The sequence below is a fragment of the Alexandromys fortis genome, unplaced genomic scaffold, assembly GCF_014885135.2.
Source record: "Alexandromys fortis isolate MF-2015 unplaced genomic scaffold, M_Fortis_MF-2015_v1.1 scaffold_3, whole genome shotgun sequence".
NCBI classification, from domain to species: domain Eukaryota; kingdom Metazoa; phylum Chordata; class Mammalia; order Rodentia; family Cricetidae; genus Alexandromys; species Alexandromys fortis.
In genome coordinates, this window is record NW_026067909.1 from 15,835,833 (window position 1) to 15,854,946 (window position 19,114).

At 54.8% G+C, this 19,114-nt stretch overlaps 3 protein-coding genes across 7 annotated transcripts in view; 1 reads left to right on the forward strand and 2 right to left on the reverse strand.

Moving 5' to 3' along the window:
* Nucleotides 1–6: 6 nt before the first annotated feature.
* Nucleotides 7–1,841, reverse strand: Fam89b (family with sequence similarity 89 member B). Its single transcript, XM_050137775.1, has 2 exons — nucleotides 790–1,841; nucleotides 7–397 (listed from the first exon to the last, which is right to left on the reverse strand). The coding sequence occupies exons 1-2, from the start codon at nucleotides 1,078–1,080 to the stop codon at nucleotides 119–121; spliced, it is 570 nt and encodes a 189-aa protein (XP_049993732.1). The 5' UTR covers nucleotides 1,081–1,841; the 3' UTR covers nucleotides 7–118.
* Nucleotides 1,842–1,846: 5 nt separating this feature from the next.
* Znrd2 (zinc ribbon domain containing 2) lies at nucleotides 1,847–3,233 on the reverse strand. Its single transcript, XM_050137772.1, has 4 exons — nucleotides 3,142–3,233; nucleotides 2,898–3,049; nucleotides 2,695–2,779; nucleotides 1,847–2,241 (listed from the first exon to the last, which is right to left on the reverse strand). Exons 1-4 carry the CDS (start codon nucleotides 3,158–3,160, stop codon nucleotides 1,898–1,900), a joined length of 600 nt encoding a protein of 199 aa, XP_049993729.1. The 5' UTR covers nucleotides 3,161–3,233; the 3' UTR covers nucleotides 1,847–1,897.
* Nucleotides 3,234–11,394: 8,161 nt separating this feature from the next.
* The window catches only part of Ltbp3 (latent transforming growth factor beta binding protein 3), a 15,382-nt gene continuing 7,662 nt past the window's right edge, over nucleotides 11,395–19,114 (forward strand). Inside the window, exons 1-11 of one of the 5 annotated variants that reach the window (XM_050136949.1) lie at nucleotides 11,395–12,007; nucleotides 14,482–14,811; nucleotides 14,959–15,161; nucleotides 15,326–15,431; nucleotides 15,620–15,712; nucleotides 15,867–15,989; nucleotides 16,357–16,515; nucleotides 16,606–16,791; nucleotides 17,419–17,435; nucleotides 17,512–17,584; nucleotides 17,734–17,832. In XM_050136949.1, coding sequence (XP_049992906.1) covers nucleotides 11,686–12,007; nucleotides 14,482–14,811; nucleotides 14,959–15,161; nucleotides 15,326–15,431; nucleotides 15,620–15,712; nucleotides 15,867–15,989; nucleotides 16,357–16,515; nucleotides 16,606–16,791; nucleotides 17,419–17,435; nucleotides 17,512–17,584; nucleotides 17,734–17,832 — 1,711 coding nt within the window. In that variant the 5' untranslated portion in view covers nucleotides 11,395–11,685. Of the gene's footprint in view, nucleotides 12,008–13,941; nucleotides 13,963–14,481; nucleotides 14,812–14,918; nucleotides 15,162–15,325; nucleotides 15,432–15,619; nucleotides 15,713–15,866; nucleotides 15,990–16,356; nucleotides 16,516–16,605; nucleotides 16,792–17,418; nucleotides 17,436–17,511; nucleotides 17,585–17,733; nucleotides 17,833–19,114 lie in introns of those variants that run through there. The other 4 variants (XM_050136950.1, XM_050136948.1, XM_050136951.1 and 1 more) reach the window with 4 other exon arrangements.

Genomic DNA, 19,114 nt, shown 5'->3' on the forward strand with positions numbered 1-19,114 from the left:
CCCTCCTGAAGTGAAGTGAGGTGGTACCAGTAAAAGAGCAGGCACTGTCAACTAAGGACTTGCTGAAGGGCAAGTTCTGAGCCTTTTGTCTAGGTGCTTAGCTATCCACCCCAGCTTTTCAGAGGCTGATTTGGAAGGCATCCTGCAACCACTGGTCACGGGCATTGTGTGTTTGGGGCACGGTGAGGGGTGGAGGGTCTGGGGGCAGGCTGGCATCAGGAGGCTCGTCATCATCGGACAGGCCGGCATCAGGTGGGTAGGAGCTGTCCGAGTGGAGGGAGGATGACAGGTCCTGGCACAAGCTCAGGTCTTGGCACAGATGCTTGTAGTCCTGGATCGACTCATACAGGCCCCACAGCTGGCACAGCAGCGACATATCCAGCTGCCGCAGCCCCACCTGCGGACAACTGACAGTGGGCTGGAGTTGGGGGTCCAGGCCCCCCACAAGCTCCAAACCAAAGTCCCCACGATGAGCCACAACCCTGTCCAATCTTCCTGCACCTTCTTAGGTGAAAGTTCTGGGGGCAACAGATGGCACTTGCCAACTGTGAAACCTTTAAGCCACTCACTGGCCCTCATTTATACAATGGGGTAACACTGTCCAGCAGGATGAAATCAGGCAAGTTTTAAAAATGCAACAATTGCTACACATTGTTACAATCATAGCTATCCTAAACCACTGTGACCCGACGCATCCTGCTGGGCATGAGAGCCAGGACACCGGTCCCAGACTTATCCCCGACCTCTCCACAAAGCACGTTACCCCTGGCGGGGAGCCCACCTACTCACCATCTCCTTGCGCAGCGCGGCCAGTGCCGAGTCCAAGTTAACTGGGCGACGCACGCCTGCTGCAGAGCCCGAGTTGGCAGCGCCCGCAACGTGACGGGGACCGTCCGGGGCGCGGGCGGCACGGCTCAGCTCATCGTGGATGCGGCTCCGCTGGCTATAGACACGCTCCAGCTCCCTCCACGAGCCCCCACTAGCGTTAAGGAGGCCGCTGAGGCCCCGCGGTAGCGGTGGGAGCCCAGCCAGAGTGCAACCCGCGCCGCCCGGCGCCTCGGCTGAGGGTAGACCGTTCATGGCCGGGCCGGCACGGACCGCGATGCCACTCGGAGTCCTCCAATGTTTCACGCGGGTTGCGGCTCACAGGACTTGCTCCCGGTGGCCCAGCCTCCGGAGGGAGCCCAGCCGCCGCCCGCAGGCCGCGCTTTGTTCCTTCCCAGACTCCTCGGACTCCGCCTATGCTCCACCCCTCTGCATGGGCGGGGCTTCTCTTAACAGGGAGATGGCTGTGGGGCCCAGCAATCCATCAGAGAACCGGGAGGGATGAGACCGAAAGGGTCAGGAAAGCCTTCCGCTGTTCTTTTTGCTGCCTCATTTCTACACAATTTCTTTCCCAAGGGAACGATTCTAAAAGTGTAGGAATGCAGGGGCCGGAGAATGGAGTAAGATTGTGCCTAGCTCTTAAAAGTGCTTCGCTGGCCCCCCCCCCCCAACATTCCAGTGAGCATTAAGATGGAATCATAGAACCAAGATACCCAGAGGAGGAGAGGAAGCACCAAGGGGGCCGAAACTGCACACGGTAGTCGGGTCCAGAAGGTGGAGGGAGGGGTATTGGATCAGGGACAGTACTAGTGGTCCAGCCTTTGTGGAGGCTGAAGTTACTTCATTGGAAAAAGGGGTCACTTGTCCCTCTACCATTTACCCCTTGTCCTGAGTGCAAAAAACTCATTCAGGTAGAAAAGGCCACGACAAGGTGAGTTGCCAAAAGAAAAAGCGTGACTAGAGCTGGGGCTTGCGTGCACACTCAGAACCAAGAAAGAAACAAACCACACAGAGGAACGGCTGCTTTTCTAGAGGGTTTTTCTCAGGGCCACAAGGGGTTGGAGGAGAGGTTTCAGTGCTGCAGCTGCTTCAGGCTGGCTAGGGCCTCAGCACAAGCCCGGATAAGCCCACACAGCTGGATGCTAGTCTCCAAGGACGCACTGGAGCCCAGCTCAGCCGAGGCCCAGGTTAGCTTCTGCAGGAGGGCTGTCTGTGTGGAGGCCACCACATCTGCATTTGGAGGTGCAGCAGAAAGGGGAGGCCCCTGGGCCGCCTTGAGCCCTGCGGCAGCTCCCTCGCAATGCTCTGGGCGGGGTACCGGGGGCAGGGGTGTGGGTCGAGAGCCCGTGGCAGGCTCTGTAGCAGAGGCGAGCTGGTGTTCCCGAACTTGAGAGAGGGCCGCCTGTGCGTTCAGAGCTAAAAGAAGGAAACAGGAGGACTAGTCAGGATGCCTGGCGCGCCTCTGCCCTAGGCCACTTGCTCTTTACTGACCCTCCTGCGTTTCTAGTGTTTTCTGCATAAGACAATCTGGTCCCTACTCTTCTTTCTCCTTATACATGCCAAGCAAGCAATGCACCGCTGAGTTCGCACCTCGGGTACCAGTTCCCTGACAGTTGTCCTGGCCTCCTTTGTCTGTGTCTCAAGGCTGGGGTGTGTATTTCAGCGGGAAAGCGCTTGCCTGGCATGTACAAAGCCCACAGCATCGGAAGCAAAGGGGTATTGTTTTCCTCCTCTCCAGGACTTAAATGAGAAGGCACTTTAATGCCACCGCACGAAAACACTTCCAGTGTCCCCTCCCAAGCCTCCTGTTCCTGAATAACTATCACATGATCCACATTCCTTCCCCAAAGTGCACACTCGGCCCCTCACCCGGATTATCTTTATCCACGTCTGAGTCGAGCTCCTGACAAGCCACGCAGTAGATTTTCCGCTGCTTATCTTGGAGGAGGATCGTCTGGGAACCAGAAAGCACACGGACACAGGTGAGCCTGAGCGACAGGGTCCACAGAAGAGAGAGCTGAGGAAAGGACGTGCGGCCTGGCCCGAGGCCTCGTCCTTGTCGCTCGCCTCACCCCGCAGTCCGCGCACGTGTCGCCCAGCATGCGATAACCGCGGAGCAGGTAGTCGCCCATGAGACGAGAGATGCGATCCTGCCGCTCGCGTCGCGCCTGGAGCACCTTCGTCTCAGCTTCAGTCGGAGGCTCCCAGGCGAAATCGTCCACATCTGCGGGAAAGAGGAACAAGGAGAAGGAGTCAGGGCGGAGAAAACTGCTTCCCGCACCCAACAGCCACGGTCCGAGCAAGCCGAGCCCTCACCAGTGCCGTTCAAGGCCATGTTGCCGTGGTCACTGGTCGGCTCACCGGAAGTGACACAAACAAAATGAGACCCTCTGTGGTCCCGCCTCTCACGTGTGGGCCGGTGAGAGCGGAAGTGACGCACACGCGAGGCTCCCGGGCTACGCTTTACTCCTAGGGGGCGTGCCCGCTGCAATTTGACCCTGACCGGGAGGCACGGCTCTCAGCCGTAACTGCTGAGGAGTACCGCCGACTCCCTGGTCTCACTTCAGTACCTGGACGTAGCTTTTCATAGTCTCCTTTAATGCCTGGTGCGGCTAGAGTGACCCTTTGGTCTGAGAAATACCCAGTTCCCTCGGGGTTGTCCTTTTACACAGGTGGACCAGGAGGCAGGCAGGACAGTGGCGTCTACACAAGAATCGCCGCACTAAAAGGTCCTTTGCAAGTGCACAGAACCTCTTTAGGACTCTTGGACCCTGGTTGGCTACGCGAGGAACTGCCTATTTCAACACCCCTAGCCGTAGGTCTGTCGGGTATCCGCTTGTCTGCCCATCTTCTACCAACGTCTAGAACTGATATAAAGCCTGCTGTCTTAGGGTTACTATTGCTGGGAACACCGTGGCCAAACACAACGTGGGGAGGAAAGGGTTTATTTCACTCAAACACTCAAATTCCGTTTAAGAGTTTATCATCAAGGGCTGGACAGGTGGCTCAGAGGTTAAGAGCATTGCCTGCTCTTCCAAAGGTCCTGAGTTCAATTCCCAGCAACTACATGGTGGCTCATAACCATCTTTAATGAGGTCTGATGCCCTCTTCTGGCCTGCAGGCATACACACAGACAGAATACTGTATACATAATAAATAAATAAATAAATATTTTTTTTTAAAAAGAGAGAGTTTATCATCAAAAGCAGTGAGGGTGCCAGGCGGTGGTGGCGCACGCCTTTAATCCCAGCACTCAGAAGCCAGAGGCAGGCAGATCTCTGAGACTTTGAGGCCAGCCTGTTCCACAGAGTGAGTTCCAGAACAGCCAAGACTAAGACTACACAGAGAAACCCTGTCTCAACTCCCCAGTCCCCCCCCCCCCAAAAAAAGGCAGTGAGAGCAAGAAGCTGGAGGCAGGAACTGAGGCCATAGAGGAGGGTTGCTTACTGACTTTCTTATAAAACCCAGGGCCACTAGTCCAGAGGTGGTACCGCCCACAATGGGCTGGGCCCTCCTCCATCAGTCATTATTTAAGAAAATGTTTATAGGCTGGCCCAGAGATCTAACGGAAGCATTTTCTCAGTTGAGGCTCCCTCCTCTCAAATGACTGTAGTTTGTGTCAAGGTGACGCAAATCTAGCCAGCATCCCTGCAGGAGTATTTTGTCTTAGTGAAAAGCGCCTGTGCCTAGAGCTGGAGAGTTGGCTCAGAGGTTAAAAGCACTGACTGCTCTTCCAGAGGACCCGGGTTCAATTATTTAACTCCAGTTCCAGGGGATCTGATTCCTGCATACAAACATACTTGCAGGCAAAACACCAATGTATATAATTTTTTAAAAAAAAAATCAGAAAAGTGTGGTGCCTGAGATATACGGTTCCGATTGCAGCCTCGGCTGTGGTTTGTGCTCGTTTCTGGCGGGCAGGGTTTGCAGATGAAGTGCCAGTACTCGGCACAATTCCAGGCTCTTTGCAAGAGCAACAGGTGGTTTCCAAGAAGAAGAAGAAAAGGGTTAGAGAAATGGCTCAGTGCTTAAGAGCACGAATTGCTCTTGCAGAGGACACAGTTTCTGTTCCCAGAACCCAAATGATGTCTCACAACCACCCATAACTGCAGTTCCAAGGGATCGCACGCCCTCTTTTCACCTCTGAGGGCATCAAACACACACATGGTGCATGTATTTGCATGCATAAAACATAAAATAAAGCTAGGCATGGAGGCACAAGTCTTTAATCCCATTACTTAGGAGGCAGAGGCAGGTGGATTTCTGTGAGAAGCAAAGGTGGCAGGGGTAGTAGCTGAGTTTCCCACATGTGATATTCAGAATGTCAATAAAGAAAACCCTTCAGACAACTTATGGCTATGGGCAGCAATGTTTTAAGTCACCCAGGAACAGTATATCACTGAAGTCGATGCCCATTTTCTGAAGAGGCTGTCTTGAATCAGACTTCTGATCTCAACTCACTGCTGGTTGCTCTTCTGGGACGGTTTCCATTTCTGCCTGATCTAGCACTGTAGCAAGCAGGGCAACATATCCACTATCATAGTGTGGACAAACAGGGCAACATATCCACTATCATAGTGTGGACAAAGTACACTAAGCTCATGGCTCACAGGCTACCACCCCTCCAGACTTGTGGCATTTTCCAGAAGTTGACCTTGTGATGAGGGAGCCATAATATACGCTACGTTGCCTTTGCCCACTCCAGAGAGATTAAATGAATGGTTCCTTCAGCTCCCTATTGGCAGATTGTGGTAATAACTCATCGGGTTGACAATTTGCCATCTTGAGATGAATTTGTGTCATGGAACATGGCATTTGCAGCTAACAGTTTTGGGCTTTTTGTCCAGAAGCCTCTGAAACTATTCTTTTTCTATCCAGCCACCATCTCCCAAATAACAACATGGAGACTTCTTGTTAATTGTGAAAGCTCAGCCTTAGCTTAGGCTTGTCCCACTAGCTCTTGTAACTTAAATTAACCTTCTATTTATCTACATTTTACCTGTGACTTTTTACCTTTCTTTCATTTTGTATGACCGACTCCCTCCGTGTCTCGTTGGTGTTTCATTGGCGTCTGGTGTCTCGATTCCTCCTCCTGTTCCTCTCTCTCCCTGGAAGTCCCACCTATCCTCCCTGCCTAGCTATTGGCTGTTCAGTTTTTATTACACCAGTCACAGCGATACATCTTCACAGTGTACAGATATCCCACGACAAGTCAGTCAACAGTAGCTGATAACTGGGTGTTCAGCCTGTCCTTGTGCTATGATACTGTGTTGCTGAGTGCTGAAATGACTTCCTCAAATCAACTCAAAGCGATTTACGATTTTTCTCCCGGTCCATGTACCTAGGTGATGCAGCCTCATCACTGTGTTCAGTCGTCCCAAGGAAGGGACAATCTCCTCACCCACATCCTTTGTAATGATTTAAAAAGAGACCTATAGATTTAAAAAAAAAATATTTATTGGGGGCTGGAGATTGGCTCAGAGGTTAAGAGCATTGGCTGCTCTTCCAAAGGTCCTGAGTTCAATTCCCAGCAACCACATGGTGGCTTACAACCATCTGTAATGGGGTCTGGTGCCCTCTTCTGACCTGCAGGCATACACACAGACAGAATATTGTATACATAATAAATAAATAAATATTTAGTTAGCATGCGTGCCTGCACGCACACCAGAAGAGGGCACCAGATCTCATTACAGATGGCTGTGAGCCACCATGTGGTTGCTGGGAACTAAACTCAGGACCTCTGGAAGAGCAGTCAGTGCTCTTAACCTCTGAGCCATCTCTCCAGCCCAAGACCTGTAGATTTATCTGGAACAATTTAGGAAATTCCAGGCTTCACGTTTGCCATTACCTGGTATCCTGCTTCTTTTGCCTCACAGTAACCCCTGGCCAGTCAATTTGGCCCAATTTCAGATTCTAGTGTGATCTAAAGAGTGCCCAGAAGATTGGAGCTAAATGATCCAGGTCACCAGAACTCTCTTGTTGGACCAACATAGGATCTAGACCAGGGCCATAGCTGCTGTCCTGAGTTTTGTTCATTTCTCTTTGAGTCCCTCAGTGGTAGCCCACATGCAGAGTGGGGCATCTAATCAAAATGCCCTTATTTCTCCCCCACCTGACTTTCCTGGTTGAAATGTTGGGGATGGGGGTGCTTAGGTCAAAGGTGAAGTTCTAAGACTAGGAATGCATGAGCCAGGGAAGTTGGCTGGCTATGAGTTTGAAGCTAGTCTAATTCACAGTGAGTTCCAGGTTAGCCAGGGCAACGTAGTAAGATGCTGTTTCGAGGGGAAAAGAAAGGAATTTTAGCATCTTGTGAGAGAGCAGGGAAAGCAACCGCCTTGTTCCCAAGAGAGGGACGCTTGAAGAGTATGCGGCAGGAGGGACACTAATGACCTCCTGGTTTGTCGCCATAACCTTTTCCCCTTCGTACTTCCTTACCAAGGAAAGCACTTTATTCTACGGCTCCTAAAATTGTCAGAAATTCATTAGATGTAACCACTTTGTGGTCTGTTGTTCCTTGCTAGGTAGTTGATTGGCTTCTGTTCTAAGCAGCCGTCCAGGGAGGTGGGAAACAGCAGGAGCTTTCCATGGAAGATTCGTAACTGTCAGCTCAGTAACAGAGATCCATAGGCAGGCGGATCTCTGTGAGTTCGAGGCCAGCCTGGTCTACAAGAGCTAGTACCAAAAGCTACGGAGAAACCCTGTCTCGAAAAAAAAAAAAAAAAAAAAAAGGACAGGGTTTCTCTGTTTATCCCTAGCTGTCCTGGAACTCATTCTGTAGACCAGGCTGGCCAATCCACCTGCCTCTGCCTCCCAAGTGCTGGGATTAAAGGTGTGCACCACCACTGCCTGGTGAAAGAAGAATTTCTTAAACAAAAAATGAAGTAAGATAGACAGGCATCCTGAGGAATGACACCTGAACTTGACCTCTGGTCTCCATTGGCAAGTGATAACACATACACCCACTCACCACCACAAGCGCCCCTCCCATGTACAGAAGTACATGGATACATACACACAAAATAAATACAATAAAAGGTGGCTCTGGTTCTAAGTAGAGGACAAACCAGGGGAGGGACAGTAGTTTTAGGAGGATCTCCTAGCAGCCTTAATAGTCTGGAATGACCTAGGGCAACTCTGACTTCTAGGAAGATGGGGGACCATGGATGGTGAGGGGGCTAGAAAAGGCAGGTGGAGTGAGATGCCACACTGAACCATGTCAGTTTACCCTGCAGATCCGCTTCATCCCCTACAGCATGCTGCATTGGTGGTCACACCGGGGTATTGAACCCCAGGACCAGCTAGAACTGGACAGGAGGAGGCTGGGGACAGGGTTTATATCTCAGACTCCTTTCTGCCTTCAGGGACTCAGGGGCCTTGGGTGTCTGTTGATGACCCACTGTGTCTGAACATTGCCCTCCACACCAGCTCCAGGGTTCTCTCCAGTTAGCCTGGGGATGTAGAGGCTCTCTTCTCATGGTCTCCACAATGGCTGTCGCTGGTCTGAAGCGGAAAGGGCTCTTTCCTAGCTGGTTCCTCCACCCTGCTCCACTCACCCACTTGAAGGGTGCCCATTACTTCTTGCTGAGGCCCTGAGAGCCTAGGGAGTCTGGCAGTGGTCGTATGTGTAGACCATCACAGCTGCTGCTGTGCTCTGGCGGGGGCTCTCACTGCTCCTTCTCATCCCCGAGTCCCTGCAGCAGCCCAGGACCGTGCACAGTGGGTCACACACCGCTCCCAAAACATTCCTTTGGCTTTTCCACATCCAGCTCCTTTGGAGCCACTCTGCTGCCCCTTCTGGGTCTTCTGGACGACTCTCTCCTCCCTGGAGCACAGGAATGGCTACTTACCTGGTTTCTCTGGGCCCTGAGAAAAGGGAGAGCACAGCACCTGAGTCTCCCTTCCTATGGTGTGACTGTTCCCTATGAACACAGCACCCGAGTCTCCCTTCCTACCGTGTGACTGTTCCCTATGAACACAGCACCCGAGTCTCCCTTCCTACCGTGTGACTGTTCCCTATGAACACAGCACCCGAGTCTCCCCTTCCTACGGTGTGACTGTTCCCTATGTGCTGACCACTCAGCCTCTGTCCCCAGTCTGCCTTGGGCTCTGGTGCCTCTGCTTCAAAGACTTCAAGTGGATCCTGCTTCTCTCTCCTCTCCTTTCTCCCACCCTGCCAGGGGATCAGGCCAACCCAGAGACCCATTCACACCACCTGTCCCTCCAGCACCTTCTACTTCACAAAGTCTCTGCATTCCACAGCCTGAATCCAGTCACATTCCTCCCAGGGGCGAAGTCAACAGCTTCTTGTCCGGATTCAGTGCCCGCTGAGGAAAATTAAGCTCAAATTTCTCACCAGGACCTACATTCCTGCTCCTGGACCCAGAGTGAAGTGCCGTCCCCTTCCCACCCTGTTGCTCCTCTGGCCTTTCCTCAGGCTTGGAGGGTATAAAGAGCAGAGTTTCCTTCCCACTCTTCCCTCGGCATTGTCCTCCAGAGTCTCTTCTCCACTTTCCTCAGTTTCCCGGGATCCCCCCCTCAAGGTTTCCCTCAGAACCACCCTCTGGTGTCTAGTGGAAAAGCCTGTTTGCAAGAAGGCTTCCCGGACCCCCCCCCCAGCCCCCATTCCCCTCCTCCAATCCCCAGCCCCCCACCCCACCACCAGCCACCTCCTCCAACCCCCCACCCCATCCCCCTCCTCCAACCCCTACTCCCAGCCCTCCCAGCCCCCCATCCCCTCCTCCACCCCCCCCTCCGCCCGCCACTGCTTGTGCTCCGCTCCTCAGTTGGACAACTAGATCTCATTTTGTGGGCAAGAAACCCAAGGCTTGGAGAGATCAAGNCCACTCCCTTCCCACCTCAGAGAGCATAGACATGTCCCTCCTCCACCCCCCCCTCCGCCCGCCACTGCTTGTGCTCCGCTCCTCAGTTGGACAACTAGATCTCATTTTGTGGGCAAGAAACCCAAGGCTTGGAGAGATCAAGACTCCAAGCCTGGACTGCTTGGCTGTGCTGTGTTCCAAGGTGAGCCACGGCCTCCTCTAGGCAGGGGAGAGGCGGTTTATATGAGTGTGAAGGAAAACGTGTACAACCTTCAGCTCCACTCCTGCCAAGGGTTAGTATTCAGTGTCCCTGCCCACTGCAGTGTGACTAGAGCAGGAGGGACAGGGTCCCCCCTCACAAGTCCTCCTGGATTCCAGCAGCAAGGAATCCTCTGGGGACATAGAGGCCACCCCCTCCCAACATTGCAGCAGTGGGCCCAAGCTACTGAGTGACGCAAGCAGGTCTCATCAAATGCCCCCCACCCCCACCCCCTCTGACTCTACCCAGATAAATTCAGCCTTAAAGTAAAAACCACTAGCTCTTTGGAGATGTATGCCTAAAGCTAAGCCCAAACCCCTCTTCCCATCCCATCATTACCCCACGGTTCAAAGTTCCCCCAGGGAGAGGGTTTGGCATGAGCCTGACTTGGCATAGTCGGACCCTGGTCACCCCTTGCTCTGCTGAGTTCTTTTGAGTCAGACACTGGATCCTGAGGCCTCCTGGCATGCTCTCGCCTATGGTCCAGCTCCAAGACACCACAGCCTCCCTTTCAAAGCAGTGAGTAAGCTAGCTCCTCTCCAGCCCCTGCCACCCTGCCCCCGGGACCCTGCCGTGCTCCTCCCCAGCCCCCTGAGCGCTCAAGCAGCACGCCCCTTCTCGACTGTTAGCCTGGGAAGGGGGCCAGGCCCTGAGCTCAGACCTTGGCGATTCCAGAGTGTCTGAGGCCCAGAGCCAGCGCCGCCAGCCAGGCCAGACGAGGGGAAAGGGGGGAGGTGGCAGGGTGGGCACCAGGAAGCCTTCCAAAAGGGGGGTTGGCAGGGAAGCTGGGTTTTAGCTTTGTTCCTTCTGCTCTTCTTCCGGACCCTACAGACTTCTTTCTTGAACCTCAGTGAACCCTGGGCAGATGCTCCTGCTTAAATCCTTTCCTTCGAGAGAAGATACAATCAGGATTAAGGAGCTATGACTTCGGGGCTTCGAGGACCCCTACATGTACAAAGACCGATGAGCAAAAGTTAACAGGCCTCTGGTTTTCCAAGCAAGGCCCATCTGCCTCGGTTTCCCCATTTTTGACCTGGTGGGAAAGGAGCTGAGCGGGGAGGTGTGCGCAGGCCTCTGCACCCGCCCGGAGGAATCTGGCGGGACAAGCCGGGGAGTCCCAGGTGAGGACTCTGGAAAGGACCCAGCTCGATTCCCGCGCCGGGCGGGCACCTGGGGGACAACCCCCACTCCAGCCGGCGCCCTCCCAGCTGCACACCGTGCTTCTCCGGTCAGCAGTGACGACGCTTGAACCAAGGGGAAAAGAGAGAGAAAGGGAAAAAAAAAAAAAAAAAAAACTGTCTCCTTGGCCCGGGGCCAGCGTCCCAGCCCCCCTCGCCGCCGGCGCGCTCCAGCCAGGGAAAACAACTGCTCACTTCTCCCTGCGTCCTCCCCGCGCGCTCCCAGCTTCCCGGCGGCCGCGGGAGAGGAGCCCGGCCAGGGGGAGGCGCGGAGCGGGCCGGCCGCCCGGCCTTCCTCTCCCCTCGCTCCTCCTCTCCGCCTCCACTTGCTCCGGCCTCCTCGCTCCTGCCTCAGTTCGGGGCCTGGTTGGGTTTTCTCCCGGCCAGGGAAGTTTCTTCGCTCTACCCGCAGTGCAGCTTCCATCTCACTCCCTCGCAGCGGGAATCCCGGTCGCTCCTGCTGTCTCCTCCCTGCCCTCGGCCTCGGCTCCCCCACCACCCCGCTTTGCCCTCTGCAGCCCTCTCCCCGGGCTCCCAGCTCTCGATCCTCGCCCGGGCTCGCCCCCCCTGCCGTCACCTCCCCGGGGTCGTGCGGCCCCGGATGCCCGGGCCCCGAGGGGCTGCCCGCGGCCTGGCCCCTGCGATGCGCCCAGCCGGGGCATCGGGGCTGTTGGCGCTGCTGCTGCTGGCGCTGCTGGGCCCGGGCGGCGGGGCCGAGGGGGGGCCGGCCGGCGAGCGGGGCACGGGCGGGGGCGGGGCGCTGGCCCGCGAGCGCTTCAAGGTGGTCTTTGCTCCGGTGATCTGCAAGCGGACCTGTCTGAAGGGCCAGTGTCGGGACAGCTGTCAGCAGGGCTCCAATATGACGCTCATCGGAGAGAACGGCCACAGTACCGACACGCTCACCGGCTCTGGCTTCCGCGTGGGTGAGGGCCGGGGGGCTCTGGCTGGGGGCATAGGGAAGGGCAGGCCAGGCTACAGCACCAGGCAGGTAGCGGAGTGGAACATGGGCATAGGGATGGGGAGCTGGAGTATAGCAATTGGAGATCTGGGAACCAGGGTGCTTGAGAGTCTGCAGTCCTTAGAAGCCAGAGTTGAGGGGATGCGTGGAAGCCTGAACTTTTAAGTATTGGGTTAGGGTTGAGCCTTGAGCTGGGGCCCCCGGAAGACACAGGCTTCTTAGGAGGTGCCCAGTTATTGGAGGGAGCAGACAGGGGCTTGGAGAGATGAGAACAGGGGTAGGAAGTCCAGAGAAGCAGATAAACATTTCCCTAAGAAACAGAAATCTTTTTAAACTGTCTAGTTTGGCATGGTGGAAGGAGACACCTGTGTTCTCTGGGAGGAGGAGCTAAGGTCAGGGACTGGGGTGAGGGAGTTAGTTGTTGGCAAAATCTGAGGGGGAAAGGCTTTGAGGCCATTAGTGGGGTGCTAAGAAATGGTATGGGCCTGGAGGGGGGTCGTTTTGGGTCTTCAATCCGCTAGTCCATTTCCATATCACCCCTGAACTCCAGACACCTCACAGGCCCCAAAGCTGCCTCCACCCCAAGGCTGAGGGACCTCCTGGTCAGCCTAGAGCCTACCCCTACCTCAGCATCTCTAAAGAGAAGGCCTGGGGCTCCAGACTCCTCCCCTGGGGCCCTGCGGGCCAGGCAGGGGGGAGGGGGGAGTTGTCCCAGCTGTAATTACCTCCTGGACAGGGTAATTAGGCCGTGCCCAGGATGGTACAGGAAAACAGCCCCTCTCACACATTCCTGTGCTCACTCAGCTCCAGAGCGAAGAAGTCCCAGGCGTGTGTGTGTGTGTGTGTGTCTGTCTGTGTGTGTGTGTGTGTGTACTGGGCATGCACAGGCTTTGGCAGGGCACACTCAGATTAGTTCATGTTCTGTGAGTCTCGGGTGTGTTTCTACAGTCACTGTCTGGGAGTGTTTACACAGTGAGCCCGTATTCGTGTCAGTGAGTCTGTGTGACAGGCCCTTGCCTGGTCACCCTGTGCAGGCTGCTGTCTCTCCATGCTGCCCACATCCCCCAGGCTCGGTGCCCGGGCCACAGTGGGAGGGTGTCACAGAGAGGTCACTCTCACCACGCAGGGTGACTCACTGGAAGGCAGGAAGGAGAGGATCCTGCCTCCTCCGGCCCAGGACACACCTCTGCTGCCCTCGAGGCCTGGCCTCTGGAGACTGTGCAGGATGGGATGGGCTAGTCTAGGATGCTCCGCGTCCACCCAGAGGATCAGGAATGAGCACATGGCCACCTTCCCACCCCAGAGAAGAGGCAAGAGAGGGTTGGAGATGGAACTCAGGGACACAAGACTAGAAGGACGTGTTCTTTCCTTGACCCCTGTACCTCCTCTGGGACACAGAGTTGAGGATCACAAGACCTTGTCCTCCAAAACACCTTCTGTAGTAGGAGAGGCAGGTATGAAGACAACCCAGCAGAGTGCCAGCCAGGCTGGGCAGGGGGTGGAGAATGAGGAAGCCTCCTTCCTGGGAGAGAAAGGTCCAGAAGGGTCCCATGTGGATGTGCAGCAATAGCGAAGGGCTCTGGACCGGAGGAAAGGTAGAGAGAACGCCCTGAGAATACTGGCGCACTAGTACGAGGTAGGTAGGGCCTGGGCCAGGGATGTTCAGGGAAGAACAGAGGGAGCTGGACTGAAAAACGGTTCTGGAACGTAGCCTCAAATGTTCAGACGGGGAGCAGAACGAGAAGATGAGTGAAGGGGCGGGCTCTTCTTTGCTTGAACTTTGCCTGAGGCAGGTCTCTCCGGTCACACTGGCATCGTAGACGAGTGGGGGAGAGGCAGAAGCCCTGAGGGGGACCAGAGATGAGTTCGAGGGACACTATGAAGGCTGTAATGGGACGATCGGAGTCTGAGCCCCCAGCGGTAAGCCCGCTGGATAGAGGTCCTGAGTTCTGACAGCTTCAGGGGCCAGATCCTGGTGAGGTCAGAGATTGACAGCTGGGGTAGGGGAGTAGTATGGAGGGAGGGGGTGAGGATGAACTAGAGAGAGACTTGAGACCTGACCAGAAGAGAGAGCTTTAGCTATCACTTCTACAGTCTGCACCACACTGGGCCAAGCATCTGTATAGCCACTGCCTCCAAGGGAGCATCCCTACCATGGATGAGGGGACAAGCGTGAGCAGGGGAAGCTGCTCAGAGACAGAGGATATATGACAAGGATTTAAGCCTGGAATTTAAGGTTCCAGAATCCATCTTGGATAGAAAGGTGTTGGAGACCTGCAGAAGGCCAGCCATTTCCATGTATGTGACCTGTTAAAAAAAAAGTCAGCTTCCCAACGGGGCAGAGCCAATACGTGGCAAGGAAGTTGAGCCAGGATGTGGGTGATGATGGCCTGGGAACTGAAGAGCCACCAGGCCCTCACCCCTGTCTCCTCCTCACAGTGGTGTGCCCTCTACCCTGCATGAACGGTGGCCAGTGCTCCTCCCGAAACCAGTGTCTGTGTCCCCCGGACTTCACGGGGCGCTTCTGCCAGGTGCCTGCTGCAGGAACTGGAGCGGGCACCGGCAGCTCAGGCCCCGGACTGGCCCGGACTGGGGCCATGTCCACAGGCCCGCTGCCGCCCCTTGCTCCAGAAGGCGAGTCTGTGGCTAGCAAACACGCCATCTATGCGGTGCAGGTGATCGCTGATCCTCCCGGGCCGGGGGAGGGACCCCCTGCCCAACATGCTGCTTTCCTGGTGCCTCTGGGGCCAGGACAAATCTCAGCAGAAGGTACTAGGAGAGGGCAACCCGGGGGTGCTGAGACGGGCGGGCAATAAGGGTGGCCGGATCTGGGCGCGGGCCAGGCCCTGGAGGAGCTCAGCAACGCGACCCTCCAGGCGCGGGACAGCCCTGAGGCCACCGCGCCCCGCCCCCCAGTGCAGGCTCCGCCCCCCGTGGTGAACGTGCGTGTCCATCACCCTCCGGAAGCTTCCGTTCAGGTGCATCGCATAGAAGGGGCAAATGCAGAAGGCCCAGCCTCCTCCCAGCACCTGCTGCCACATCCCAAGCCCCCGCACCCGAGGCCACCCACTCAAAAGCCACTGGGCCGCTGCTTCCAGGACACGCTGCCCAAGCAGCCCGTGAGTAAATCCACAATTCCCCATCTATCTTAGGGTCACCCTTGTTATCAGGACAGCATGCAATTGAGTGTCACAGGTTAGGGCTGGAAAAAGAAAAGGGGCTTCAGGAAAGGAGGCGAGTGGGGGAGGGGCGCTCTAATTCCTCTCCACATCCCTCCCTCTAGTGTGGCAGCAACCCTTTGCCTGGTCTCACCAAGCAGGAAGATTGCTGTGGGAGCATCGGTACTGCCTGGGGACAAAGCAAGTGCCACAAGTGCCCACAGCTTCAGTGTGAGTGCCTGAGTCAGTTCAGCATCTCCTATAGGGTGACCCAGCTCTCTTTCTTCATCCCTGCCATAGAAGTCTCCAACCCTATGCCCACCAGATCCTCTCTCCCCTCCCCAGAGCCCTCTTTCCTCTCCTGCAGGCCCCCAGTATTTCCTCATCTTGTGACTATTGTGTCTGTCCTTTCTCTGCAGATACAGGGGTGCAGAAGCCAGGACCTGTACGTGGGGAGGTGGGTGCTGACTGCCCCCAAGGCTACAAGAGGCTCAACAGCACCCATTGCCAGGGTATGGTCAGCTGGAGACTCTGGTGGGCAGGTGGGCATGGGGGGGTCCCAAGGTGAGCGAGAAAGGAGTCTAACTAAGGTAGAAGCCTCAAGTGTGTGGAGCAGCTTGCTGCCACCTATGGCCCCAGCTACAATGATCAAATGGCTCATCACAGATATCAATGAATGCGCGATGCCCGGCATGTGTCGCCATGGAGACTGTCTCAACAACCCTGGCTCTTATCGCTGTGTCTGCCCACCCGGTCATAGCTTGGGCCCCTCACGGACACAGTGCATTGGTAAGACTTGGGGTCTCCTGGTCCTGGGAATTCACAAGGCATGGATGGGAGGGAAACAGCTCCGAGCAGACAGAGGTCAGAGGTCAGAAGACGTCCACGTGGGTTAAGGGTTGAGAGCAGAAGCAACAAGACCCAGAGCACACAGAATCAGTGATGAGCTCACATGAGGTCAGATGAAATCAGGGACCTGTAAGTTACTGGTTTGATGAGAAGAACAAATGAAATTCAGAATTCAAATCAGGAGTCAGTAGTCACACAGGTGTCAGGAAATCGCACGAGGTCGTGGCCACATAGAGAAGCAGGGTCTAGAGCAACTGGGCTGAGAGGGGCAGTGTTCAGGTCCTGGCCTCCACCACCACCTCTGCAGCCGACAAACCAGAGGAGAAGAGCCTGTGTTTCCGCCTGGTGAGCAGCGAACACCAGTGCCAGCATCCTCTGACCACACGCCTCACCCGCCAACTCTGCTGCTGCAGTGTGGGAAAAGCCTGGGGTGCACGGTGCCAGCGCTGTCCAGCAGATGGTACAGGTAAGTCAGGGGCATATAGGGGTAGCGGGGATGGGGGGCAAGCTGTACCTGCCCAGGAATTCACTTGCTGTGTCTGCATCTTGACCACAGCAGCCTTCAAGGAGATCTGCCCGGCTGGGAAGGGGTACCATATCCTCACCTCCCACCAGACGCTCACCATCCAGGGTGAAAGTGACTTTTCCCTTTTCCTGCACCCTGATGGACCACCCAAACCCCAGCAGCTGCCTGAGAGCTCCAGCAGAGCACCGCCACCTGAAGACACAGAGGAAGAGAGAGGTCTGACTTGATCCAGTGACTCCAGATCTACAGATAAGACTCACAGCCTGACCTCCTAAGGCAGCGTTTCTCAACCTGTGGGCTGTGACCCTTTGGGGGTTCGCATATCAGTATTTACATTATGACTCATAGCAGTAGCAAAATTACAGTTATGAAGTAGCAACAAAATAATTTTATGGCTCGGGGTCAGCACAACATGAGGAACTGTATTAAAGGGTCACAGCCTTAGGGAGGTTGAGAACCACCGATGTCAGGTTTAACTCGCTAGCCTAAACCACTGACCCTAGGCCTTACCCTCCTACCCTCAGCCTCAGTTTGACCGTAACTATGACCTCCTACTCCAGCATTGTACAAACCTAGCTCAGTGCTGTTAGGTGGTTAGCACACACCTTTAATCCAGCACTGGGGAGGCAGAGAAAACAAACAAACAAACCTAGCCCAACCAATGCTCTTTAGACCACAACCACCAAGCAAACATACCCTAATCCCGGGATCTAAACTTTGACCCTGACCTAAAAGCATAAATTTTGAACTCTCAGAGATTTCCCCTAGCCATACAGCCCTAGCCATTGATCCTTGATTCTTCGCCTCCCATCCTGACATTCAATATCTCATCTTCTTTTTTAGTCGTGACCATGGACCCCGTGAGTATAGGAGCCCAAGTGGAGGGGGTAGGGAGACAAAGGAAGCAAGGAGGGCTTATATTACTATCAACCACAGCCAGTGAGCGAGGAGCGATCGGTGCAGCAGAGCCACCCCACTGCCACCACGTCACCTGCCCGGCCTTACCCAGGTGAGCCCCGCACTGCAAGTGGGGGAGGTTCTCGGGAGCTAGGTCACTGGGAGACATGAGCGTGGCTACAGTGAGAACCGGGAGAGTAGCTTGGGTGTGGCCTGCAGGGGGTGGGTGGCTCTCTGAAAAGCCCCTCCTTCTGCTTGCAGAGCTGATCTCTCGCCCCTCCCCACCTACCTTTCACCGGTTCCTGCCAGAATTGCTCCCGTCGAGAAGTGCTGTGGAGATCGCCCCTACTCAGGTCACAGGTAAGGCCTGCCAGCAGGCCACATCCTAGTAAACTGCACACCTAGTTTTCTCCTCCATCACGTCCGTGGTTAACAGGTTAGCGCTTGCCTGAGCTGCGAGCTGGGAAGTTCCAGTGAGCCGCAGAGGCTCCACTTTGCCTTCCAGTGGGCCTGCTAGTATGCCGGTCAGCTCAATCTGAGAGTATCCATCCTTCAACTTATATTTATTGAGCACCTACTATGTGCCTCCCAAAATAAACCGCAAACAAAGCAAACAGCTCAAGCCAGATCTGGTGGCTCACACCCGTAATCTCAGTATTCAGGAGGTGCAGGCAGGATTGCCTAGAGTTCAAGGTCAGCCTGGATTATCATATGATACCTACAGAGCAGATCAATAATTAAAGCCTAGCGTGTCTCATAAATGCTACCTCATAAAGGTAAAGAGAAGACAGGAAGACTAAAGGTTGAGATATTAGCTAGCAATAAGAAACTGTGGTGTGTGTGTGTGTGTGAGAGAGAGAGAGAGAGAGAGAGAGAGAGAGAGAGAGAGAGAGAGAGAGAGAATATGTAACATTTTAAAGATTTCTAGACATTCAAGAGAAGTGGGGAGGGGAGGGACATGGAGATTCAGAAAGAGAATATTCCAGCCAGATGGTGGTAGCACACACCTTTAATCCCAGTACTCAGGAGGCAGAGACAGGTGGATCTCTGTGAGTTTGGAACCAGCCTGGTCTACAGAGTGAGCTCCAAAACAGTCAGGGTGGTTACACTGAGAAACCTTGTCTCAAAAGGAAAAAAATAAATAAAAAAAAGAACATTCCAGAGAAGTTAAGTCTGGGCAAAGGTGTAGAAAAGTATGAATCATTGGTGCAGGAGGAGAAACCACAGAGAACCAAGGGAAAGCCAGTCCGCTTGATGCCAGAGGCTGTGAAAAGCTTCTTCTGCAAGGATTTGAGCATTGTAATAATGGCAGTGCAGACTGAGCAATCCCCGCCAGGCTCTAAGTGAAGAGCTTCACAAACGAAACATCTTTTAACTTTCTCACATCCTGAAGACAGCAAAGGCTTGCCTCATTTCCAGATGAAAAGAAGCTGAGGCTCAGAGAGATTAACAGTCTGTCCCTGGGTCACAGTGGAGCCGATCAAACCAATGACGTAGGGACTCCAAAGCCACAGTCATTGAAGTTGACTGAGCCCCTGGGTCTTGATGAGCGGAAATGAGGGCTCAGGTGGATGCTCCCTGGGGGTTGTGGGAATGTGGAGGATAAGGTGTGTGGGGGGGGGGGGGGGGGGAGGGAGGCGAT